The sequence below is a fragment of the Coregonus lavaretus genome (assembly GCF_964263955.1).
Source record: "Coregonus lavaretus genome assembly, contig: HAP1_SCAFFOLD_2812, whole genome shotgun sequence".
In the NCBI taxonomy this organism is placed as follows: Eukaryota; Metazoa; Chordata; class Actinopteri; order Salmoniformes; family Salmonidae; genus Coregonus; species Coregonus lavaretus.
Window position 1 is genome coordinate 58,670 of NW_028163041.1, and position 11,159 is coordinate 69,828.

The 11,159-nt window shown below is 48.7% G+C and overlaps 1 protein-coding gene across 1 annotated transcript in view; it reads left to right on the forward strand.

Moving 5' to 3' along the window:
• The window catches only part of zc3h3 (zinc finger CCCH-type containing 3), a gene marked incomplete at its 3' end in the record, with an annotated part of 68,681 nt that extends 58,663 nt beyond the window's left edge, over window positions 1–10,018 (forward strand). The window contains exons 4-7 of the mRNA XM_084193352.1: window positions 4,054–4,223; window positions 6,850–6,931; window positions 9,685–9,840; window positions 9,949–10,018. Of these exons, the coding sequence (XP_084049478.1) occupies window positions 4,054–4,223; window positions 6,850–6,931; window positions 9,685–9,840; window positions 9,949–10,018 (478 nt within the window). The remainder of the gene's footprint in view (window positions 1–4,053; window positions 4,224–6,849; window positions 6,932–9,684; window positions 9,841–9,948) is intronic.
• Between the last annotated feature and the right edge of the window lie 1,141 nt (window positions 10,019–11,159).

The following is an 11,159-nucleotide window of genomic DNA, read 5'->3' on the forward strand; positions in this document are numbered from 1 at the left end:
TCCGTCTCTCTCCCTCCTAGCCTCTCTCTCTCACTCTCTCTCCCTCCCAGCCTCTCTCTTTCTCACTCTCCGTCTCTCTCCCTCACAGTCTCTCTCACTCTCCGTCTCTCTCCCTCCCAGCCCCTCTCCCTCCCAGCCTCTCTCACTCTCCCTCCCAGCCTCTCTCTCTCTCTCTGTCTCTCTCTCTGTCTCCCTCTCTGTCTCTCTCCGTCTCTCTCCCTCCCAGCCTCTCTCGCTCTCTCGCACTCTCCGTCTCTCTCCCTCCTAGTCTCTCTCTCTCTCACTCTCCTTCTCTCTCCCTCCCAGCCTCTCTCTCTCTCACGCTCCGTCTCTCTCCCTTCCAGCCTCTCTCGCTCTCTCTCTCGCACTCTCCGTATCTCTCCCTCCCAGTCTCTCTCCCTCCCAGCCTCTCTCTCTCTCACTCTCCGTCTCTCTCCCTCCCAGCCTCTCTCCCTCCCAGTCTCTCTCTCACTCTCCGTCTCTCTCCCTCCCAGCCCCTCTCCCTCCCAGCCTTTCTCTCTCACTCTCCGTCTCTCTCCCTCCCAGCCTCTCTCTCTCTCTCTCCCTCCCACTCTCCGTCTCTCTCCCTCCCAGCCTCTTTCTCTCTCTCTCACTCTCCGTCACTCTCCCTCCCACTCTCCGTCTCTCTCCCTCCCAGCCTCTCTCTCTCTCACTCTCTGTCTCTCTCCCTCCCAGCCTCTCTCACTCTCCGTCTCTCTCCCTCCCAGCCTCTCTCTCTCGCTCTCTCTCTCTCTCACTCTCTCTCTCTCTCTGAACCGACCTCAACTGAACCGACCTCAAAAAGCACTAATCTCTCAGCACTACTTGGGCTTTTTTCATTCTCCCTCTCTCTCTCCCTCCCAGCCTCTCTCACTCCCAGCCTCTCTCACTCCCAGCCTCTCTCTCTGTCTCTCTCTCTTTCTGTCTCACTCTCTCTCTCTGTCTGTCTCTCTCTCTCTCTTTCCGTCTCTCTCCCTCCCAGCCTCTCTCGCTCTCTCTCTCTCTCTCTCTCTCTCTCTCTCTCTCTCTCTCTCTCTCTCTCTCTCTCTCTCTCTCTCTCTCTCTCTCTCTCTCTCCGTCTCTCTCCCTCCCAGCCTCTCTCTCTCACTCTCCGTCTCTCTCCCTCCCAGCCTCTCTCTCTCACTCTCCGTCTCTCTCCCTCCCAGCCTCTCTCTCCCTCCCAGCCTCTCTCTCTCTCTCTCCCTCCCAGCCTCTCTCCTTCCCAGTCTCTCTCCCTCCCAGCCTCTCTCTCTCTCTCTCTCTCTCTCTCTCTCTCTCTCTCTCTCTCTCCGTCTCTCCCTCCCAGCCTCTCTCCCTCCCAGCCTCTCTCTCTCTCACTCTGTTTCTCTCCCTCCCAGCCTCCCCTTCCTCCCAGCCTCTCTCACTCTCCATCTCTCCCTCCCAGCCTCTCTCCCTCCCAGCCTCTCTCACTCTCTGTTTCTCTCCCTCCCAGCCTCTCTCGCTCTCTCTCTCGCACTTTCCGTCTCTCTCCCTTCCAGTCTCTCTCTCTCTCTCTCTCTCTCACTCTCCGTCTCTCTCCCTCCCAGCTTCCCTCCCTCCCAGCCCCTCTCTCTCTCACTCTCTGTTTCTCTCCCTCTCCGTATCTCTCACTCCCTTCCATCCCCTCTCTCCCCTTCTCCCTCATTAATAGGGAGATTACATGGTGATAGTAGGGGTGGTGTATAGAAGGTAATATGGTCCTACAGAGACTGTTGTGCTGGAGGGGGGAACTCATTCAGACAGCTGCCTACCTCACATTACACTCAATTACATGCAAACACACACACAAACACACTCATGCAGACACTCTTATATAGGCTATAGACACACACTCTTATACTGTATGCACACACACACACACACACGTTTACTCATACACACTCAATCACACACTTCCACACACACTGACATTTTCCCCAATGCTCTCTCCCTCCTCCTGCACCATGTGTCAGGGTTAACTGCGGTCTATGTTAAGTGTTCATGTCATATCCACATTAACCTCTATGATGGCTCTCCTGGCTATGGGGCCCTGCTCAAGCCTCCCTGGGAGCCAGTCACTGCTCCTACATTAGCCACCATTATGGCTCCCTGGGCTCCAGTTGCCCTGTGTAGGGCACATACTGATCTTGTATTTGTGAAACTGAGTGTCTCCGCTGGTGAGTTATGGCCTGGTGCGGTAGAGGGACAGAGGGAGCTAACTGGGGATCTGTGATGTTCCTTCTTTCTTTACTCTGCTACACACAGACTCTCCACTGCATGGACCTGTCATTTTGTGACCATTGTTTTGGTTGTGTGTGTGTGCCCTTGTCTCTGTGTGTGTCCTTGTCTCTCTCTGTGTGTGTCTTTGTCTATGTGTGGTTCGCTCTGTGTGTGTGTGTAGTGTAGAGCTAGTTGTAGTGTGTAGCATTGTGTAGTGTGTGTCTGTGGGTCCCCTCTCTGTTCACTGTAATGGGAGGCATGAACTCTGGCTCCAAACACATTTCCAGCCCATCTGAACTACAGCAGTAAATGACCTCCAGTGCCGTGCATACCAGCCCCAATCCCACCCAAATAGAAGTGACAGGCCAGTGCAATTTATCCCCATAACCCCTGCCCCCAACATCACGCACACACCGTTTCAAACACACACGTAGCACAGAGGGTGACTTCCTTCGCTTTTAGATGTCATTGTGTGAATATTTATTTGTGTGCATTCTTTAGGCTGGTGCGTGTGCGTCGGTGCGCATCTGTGCAACGGTGTGTGTGACTGCGACTCTGCGCGTGTGTGTGTGTCTGTTGGGCACCATACTTTGCGTCGGGACCGGGGGCAGCCCTCCCTGCTCTGGCCTCCTACCCTTCCTATTATCTCATTGATTTCCTCCTCTTTTCAATTCTCTCCATTTCCACACTGCCGTCTTTTCCATTAGGGCAGCAATTTAACAGAGTGCTGTGACACGGGAGAGAAGGAGGAGGAGAGGAGGGAGGGTTAGACTGGGAGGCATAAAGAGAGAGAGGAGGGAGGTGAGATGGAGGTAGAGAAGGGGAGATATAGTGGAAGAGACAAGCAGAGAGAAAAGGGGTGGAGGTGTGGTGGAGCAGTGAGCATATTACCAGCGCAGTATCATTCAACTCCTAACTACTTTGTGGTTAACCTGAATGGGTCTTTTTGCCCAAGTACTGTATTCCCCAAGAGTTCTCCTAATGATCCAAGTACTGTATTCCCCAAGAGTTCTCCTAATGATCCAAGTACTGTATTCCCCAAGAGTTCTCCTAATGATCCAAGTACTGTATTCCCCAGGAGTTCTCCTAATGATCCAAGTACTGTATTCCCCAGGAGTTCTCCTAATGACCCAAGTACTGTATTCCCCAGGAGTTATCCTAATGATCCAAGTACTGTATTGGCCAGGAGTTCTCCTAATGATCCCAGTACTGTATTTCCCAGGAGTTCTCCTAATGATCCAAGTACTGTATTCCCCAGGAGTTCTCCTAATGATCCAAGTACTGTATTCCCCAGGAGTTCTCCTAATGATCCAAGTACTGTATTCCCCAGGAGTTCTCCTAATGATCCAAGTACAGTATTCCCCAGGAGTTCTCCTAATGATCCAAGTACTGTATTTCCCAGGAGTTCTCCTAATGATCCAAGTACTGTATTCCCCAGGTGTTCTCCTAATGATCCTAGTACTGTATTTCCCAGGAGTTCTCCTAATGATCCAAGTACTGTATTCCCCAGGAGTTCTCCTAATGATCCAAGTACTGTATTCCCCAGGAGTTCTCCTAATGATCCTAGTACTGTATTTCCCAGGAGTTCTCCTAATGATCCAAGTACTGTATTCCCCAGGAGTTCTCCTAATGATCCAAGTACTGTATTCACCAGGAGTTCTCCTAATGATCCAAGTACTGTATTCCCCAGGAGTTCTCCTAATGAAAAAAACCTGGCATTGTGAAACTTCTCAAACAAGATGTCCTGTGTATTCCTACTGGGGCCTTTACTAACGATTTGCCAATCTCTCCCTCTCCCTCTGTCCCTCGCGCTATTCTTGTTCTTCTCGCTCTCTATCTCTCTCTCCCCCCCAGGAGTGTGCTCCAGAGCCGTCTGCGTCCCCCGGGACAGGACAGGCACCCCCCAGCCCAACACTGGAGAGGTAGAGGGAGGAGCATGCGCTGGATCGGCGGCACCCTCTACAGCGTCTCAGCCAATAAGCTGTCCCGCACCATGGCAACCAGTGCGCCAATCAACAGAACAAGTACGACACACAACTTACAAATACACTGTGCCAATCATTGTAGGCAAGGGTTAAACAGAATCTGATCAAAAGAGTGAGAGGCATGTGCATGCAATTGTTGTTCTAGACCACTGAGGGAATGTATGTTAAGGTATGATAGTGTGTAGCCCTGTTAGTAGCATTATGCTAAGCCTGGTAGCACTACGCTAGGCCTGGTGGCACTACGCTAGGCCTGGTGGCACTACGCTAGGCCTGGTGGCACCTAGTCCAGTACAGGAGGAGGTACACCCCTTCAAATGAGTGGATTTGGCTATTTAAGCCACACCTGTTCCTGACAGGTGTATAAAATCGAGCACACAGCCATGCAATCGCCATAGACAAACATTGGCAATAGAATGGCCCGTACTGAAGAGCCCAGTGACATTCAACGTGGCACAATCATAGAATGCCACCTTTCCAACAAGTCAGTTCGTCAAATGTCTTCCCTGCTAGAGCTGCCCCGGTCAACTGTAAGTGCTGTTATTGTGAAGTGGAAACATCTAGGAGCAACAACAGCTTAGCTGCGAAGTGGTAGGCCACACAAGCTCACAGAATGGGACCGGCGAGTGCTGAAGCGTGTAGTGGTTAAAAAACGTCTGTCCTCGGTTGCAGAACTCACTACCCAGTTCCACACTGCCTCTGGAAGCAACGTCAGCACAATAACTGTTTGTCAGGAGCTTCATGAAATGACTTTCCATGGCCGGGCAGCCGCATACAAGCCTAAGATCACCATGCGCAATGCCAAGCGTCAGCTGGAGTGGTGTAAAATTCGCCGCCAATGGACTCGAGCAGTGGAAACACGTTCTCTGGAGTGATGAATCACACTAAACCATCTGGCAGTCCGACGGACGAATCTGGGTTTGGTGGATAACAGGAGAACGCTACCTGCCCGAATGCATAGTGCCAACTGTAAAGTTTGGTGGAGGAGGAATAATGGTCTGGGGCTGTTTTTCATGGTTCGGGTTAGGCCCCTTAGTTCCAGTGAAGGGAAATCTTAATGCTACAGCATACAATGACATTCTAGCCGATTCTGTGCTTCCAACTTTGTGGCAACAGTTTGGGGAAGGCCCTTTCCTGTTTCAGCATGACAATACCCCCGTGCACAAAGTGAGGTCCATACAGAAATGGTTTGTCGAGATCGGTGTAGAAGAACTTGACTGGCCTGCACAGAGCCCTGACCTCAACCCCATCGAACACCTTTTGGGATGAATTGGAATGCCGACTGCGAGCCTGGCCTAATCGCCCAACATCAGTGCCCGACCACACTAAGGCTCTTGTGGCTGCATGGAAGCAAGTCGCTGCAGCAATGTTCCAATATCTAGTGGAAAGCCTTCCCAGAAGAGTGGAGGCTGTTATAGCAGCAAAGGGGGGACCAGCTCCATATTAATGCCCATGATTTTGGAATGAGATGTTCGACGAGCAGGTGTCCACATACTTTTGGTCATGTAGTGAATGAGGTGTGTTGTGTGTTAGCCATCTGAAATAATAAAGCTGTAATCTGTCACTGGGACAGGAGGGAGGGGCTTCTGGCGGGGAAACGACCTAGATTAAACCCAGACCTGAGCTTCTCTCTCTCTCTCGCTCTCTTTCTCTCTCTCTCTCTCTCGCTCTCACTCGCTTGCTGGCTGGCTGTCTCTGATTCCATTCGTTTCTCTCTATCTCTCACTTTCTCTCGCTCTCACTCACTTGCTGGCTGGCTGTCTCTCTGTCTCACTCTGCCAAAACTGGAATTGGAGTTCCGTTCTGTTCCCGCAGCTCGTGACTTGCCTCCTGATAAACACACATTCCAGCATGGTCTGAACACGCCTTCAGTGTCCACCACCACAGCGGTTATGATTTCAGATCTCACCAGTCCATTTAGCTGAGATTACACTCCTCTTCTTGTAATAATAATAATAATAATAATAATAATAATATGCCATTTAGCAGACGCTTTTATCCAAAGCGACTTACAGTCATGCGTGCATACATTTTTGTGTATGGGTGGTCCCGGGGATCGAACCCACTACCTTGGCGTTACAAGCGCCTTGTCCTGGTCTTCTGCCAGTGGCCACCCATCATAGTGCCAAGATCACATGAACACACACTGATGAGGAGGATATATCTTACACCTGAAATGTTCCAAAGTTAGAGACTTGGATAGGTGTCAAGCCTTCTTGCCTTCCCCCCCTCTCTCTTCCACTATATCTAATTCCCTCCCTCCCTCCAAAACTAGAGGCTTGGATAGCTACCAGGCCTCCGTAGCTTCCCCCCTCTCCTCCAATGCACCCCTCTCTCATTCACTCCCCTCCTGTACCCCCTCTGTCCGATGTTCTCAGGCTGTACTGTATGTCACGTTTGGCTTTGGCTGCCAGGCTGAGGCTAGTGCTGGCCCCTTCTCACCACAGAATAAATAACACAAGATATAGCTGTTAGGTCATTGCAGCCTACACACACACACACACACACACACACACACACACACATACATGGACAGGCACACACATACACACATCAGTCGCAGTGGTGTATTAATAACGCCAATTTGAGTTGGTTATGTTTTGTTCTTTATAAAGGGGGTCTTTTCTCTGATTCCATTCATTTCCTCTTTCTCTATTTTCCCGAACAGTGAGATGGTCCAGTCCACAGGAGATTTCCCCCACCACCTCGAGCACTTTCTTCCGGCCCTCCAGCACTCGTTTTGTGGCCAGGTAGGCACTTTAGGATACACACACACACACAACTGCTGCTAGCAGACTCTTATTACGATTGCTAAATATCAAATTAAATTATATTTGTCAAATGTGCCGAATACAACAGGTGTAGACCTTACAGTGAAATGCTTACTTTCAAGCCCTTAACCAACAATGCAGTTTTAAGAAAAATAAGTGTTAAGAAAAAAAGAGATAAGTAAAGATAAATGTAAGAGTAGCAAGGCTGTATACAGGGGGGGTACCGGTACAGAGTCAATATGCTGGGGGCACAGGTTAGTCCAGGTAATTGAGGGAATATGTACATGTGGGTAGAGGTAAAGTGACTATGCATAGATAATAAACAGAGTAGCAGCAGTGTAAAAAGAGGGGGGGTGGGCAATGCAAATAGTCCGGGTAGCCGTTTGATTAGCTGTTCAGGAGTCTTATGGACCTAGACTTGGCGCTCGGGTACCGCTTGCCATACAGTAGCAAAGAGAACAGTCTATGACTAGGGTGGCTGGAGTCTTTGGCAATTTTTAGGGCCTTCCTCTGACACCGCCTTTTATAGAGGTCCTGGATGGCAGGAAGCTTGGCCCCAGTGATGTACTGGGCCGTACGCACTACCCTCTGTAGTGCCTTGCGGTCGGAGGCCGAGCAGTTGCCATACCAGGCGGTGATGCAACCAGTCAGGATGCTCTCGATGGTGCAGCTGTATAACTTTGAGGTTTTGAGGACCCATGTCAAATCTTTTCAGTCTCCTGAGGGGGAATAGGCTTTGTTGTGCCATCTTCACGACTGTCTTGGTGTGTTTGGACCATGATAGTTTGTTGGTGATGTGGACACCAAGGAACTTGAAGCTCTCAACCTGTTCCACTACAGCCCTGTCGATGAGAATGGGGGCGTGCTCGGTCCTCCTTTTCCTGTAGTCCACAATCATCTCCTTTGTCTTGATCACTTTGAGGGAGAGGTTGTTATCCTGGCACCACACGGCCAGGTCTCTGACCTCCCTATAGGTTGTCTCATGGTTGTCGGTGATCAGGCCTACCACTGTTGTGTCGTCGGCAAACTTAATGATGGTGTTGGAGTCGTGCTTGGCCATGCAGTCATGGGTGAACAGGGAGTACAGGAAGGGACTAAGCACGCACCCCTGAGGGGCCGCTGTGTTGAGGATCAGCTTGGCAGATGTGTTGTTACCTACCCTTACCACCTGGGAGCGGCCCGTCAGGAAGTCCAGGATACATTTGCAGAGGGAGGTGTTTAGTCCCAGGGTCCTTAGCTTAGTGATGAGCTTTGAGGGCACTATGGTGTTAAACGCTGAGCTGTAGTCAATGAATAGCATTCTCACGTAGGTGTTCCTTTTGTCCAGGTGGGAAATACTGCACAATTTAAACACTTGCCCACCAATCCCCACTTCCCCAAAATATATGTAAATATTGGACTATAAATTGTGCCTTCCTGTATTATACTAATGGTAAAATGTTTATTATATTCTACTGAGACATTTACTTAATGTTCATATTCTTATCTTGTATTATTTATTATTGTTGTTGCATTGTGGAGAAGGAACCTGCAAGTAAGCATTTCGTTGGACGATGTATACCAGTGGTCAAGATCACTTTCTGAGTCAAAATGCAAGCCGTGATCGACGGCTCAGATCTGTTTGGAACATGACTTTAAAAATGTAAGCCTATGCAGCATTAACCTATTAAAAACAGTGCTCTAGCAATGAGGTTTGTGCAGTTGGCTATTGGTCCAATACATTATCACTGCAAATTGGCTTTGCTTGAATTGCCCGGCCAATGCATTGTTGTTCAGACAATTTAAAAAAAATTATATTTCAAAATTTGAGGTAGGCTATATGATCACACAGGTAATAGATCAGTTGTGGTATTACTGAGTTAGCATACATTTTAAATTATTAGTTTTTATTTTTATTTTACTGGGCTGATGGTGCCTGCATCTGATGGTCAGTCTCAGCAGAGGGAGCGCGCAGCAGGCTGAGGGTCCGCCGCTCAACGTCCCTCCACTCTCCCACCGCTGACACTGACCAAAAAGGGACACCGTCTTCCAACTGATGGCGAAACTCGAGTCGCACCATATTATTTCTGCCTCATGCACAAATTCATGTTGTTACTCCTATGAACAGAGAAAGTGAAATATTCCTCGATATTAAAAAAGATCCAAGCCGCTAATAATAACAACGCAAGCCTATCAATACACTTTCCTGCTCATTCATTACAGCTGCAGTGCTGGTTGTAGCACGAGTGGAAGTAGGAAGAAAGCTCATTTTATGGCTTAGTGTGGAATCTTTGCTGTATTCGTTGACAGTCTCTCTGTAGTTAAGGTTGAAACGTTTTTAAATCTCACAGTATCAAACTTTGCTTTCTTATATGCCTGCTATGTTACTGCAGACACATTCATCTGAGACATCCCATTGGCCAGTGGTAGGTCTATAATGCACTTGATTTGCTCTCTGGGCCCGCCGGGAAGGCAGAGTTTGTACCTTCAGACACATGAAATGGTTCAAAATCAGAACACTTTGCCTACCCAGCACACAGCGCCTGACGAATAAAATAAAAATAGTAACGCAAGGCTTTATCGTTGGGTTTTTTAAATAAATGTTTGGCGATCGACCGATTGGTGACCACTGTTGTATACCATGTGTATCCTGTACATACGTCTAACGAAACATGAACTTGAACCGTCTGCTACCTGTACATCATTTTACAACTATATGTTTTCTAAAGTTTTGTGTGTGTTCTGTCCCCCAGTCGTGCGGTTCAGAGGAGTCTAGCCATCATCAGACAAGCTCGTCAGAAGAAGACCCAGAAACAGTACTGCATGTACTTCAACCGCTTTGGAAAGTGTAACCGTGGCAACACCTGCCCCTACATCCATGATCCTGATAAGGTGGCCGTCTGTACCAGGTAACACACATACACCTAACATGCACAGATCCCTAAAAAAAAACACGTACAGGCTGTGTTGGCTCTCTGATTGGCTGCTCTGTGATCTGAAGACTATTCCCATTGCAGGTTCCTGAGGGGTACATGTAAGCAGACGGACGGGACCTGTCCATTCTCCCATAAGGTGGCCAAGGAGAAGGTGAAACTATGGACACACCACACACACACACACACACACATACAACAATCCTTGAGAAGGTGAGAATATGTGAAACGTCAATGTCTCCCTCACACCAGCTGGGTTGGAGTGTACTACTGTAGTTAGTCAGTTAACATTTGGCCCCGTCAGTTACATAACCAGGAAGAGTACTGAACGGGAATTGAATTAGGACCGGCTGTTAGTTTTGCACCCAGAGTTAGATATGGGGACATGTCTGATACAAGATGTGGTGTATTGAGTTATGGCTGGTAGAAGAGGTGCTGTATAGAGTTATGGCTGGTAGAAGAGGTGCTGTATTGCGTTATGGCTGGTGGAAGAGGTGGTGTATTGAGTTATGGCTGGTAGAAGAGGTGCTATATTGCGTTATGGCTGGTAGAAGAGGTGCTGTATTGCGTTATGGCTGGTGGAAGAGGTGGTGTATTGAGTTATGGCTGGTAGAAGAGGTGCTGTATTGCGTTATGGCTGGTGGAAGAGGTAGTGTATTGAGTTATGGCTGGTAGAAGAGGTGCTGTATTGCGTTATGGCTGGTGGAAGAGGTGGTGTATTGAGTTATGGCTGGTAGAAGAGGTGCTGTATTGCGTTATGGCTGGTGGAAGAGGTGCTGTATAGAGTTATGGCTGGTAGAAGAGGTGCTGTATAGAGTTATGGCAGGTAGAAGAGGTGCTGTATAGAGTTATGGCTGGTAGAAGAGGTGCTGTATAGAGTTATGGCAGGTAGAAGAGGTGCTGTATAGTGTAATGGCTGGTAGAATAGGTGCTGTATAGAGTAATGGATAGTAGAAGAGGTGCTGTATAGAGTTATGGCTGGTAGAAGAGGTGCTGTATAGAGTAATGGATAGTAGAAGAGGTGCTGTATAGAGTTATGGCAGGTAGAAGAGGTGCTGTATAGAGTTATGGCAGGTAGAAGAGGTGCTTTATAGAGTTATGGCTGGTAGAAGAAGTGCTGTATAGAGTTATGGCAGGTAGAAGAGGTGCTGTATAGAGTTATGGCTGGTAGAAGAGGTGCTGTATAGAGTTATGGCTGGTAGAAGAGGTGCTGTATAGAGTTATGGCTGGTAGAAGAGGTGCTGTATAGAGTTATGGCTGGTAGAAGAGGTGCTGTATAGAGTTATGGCTGGTAG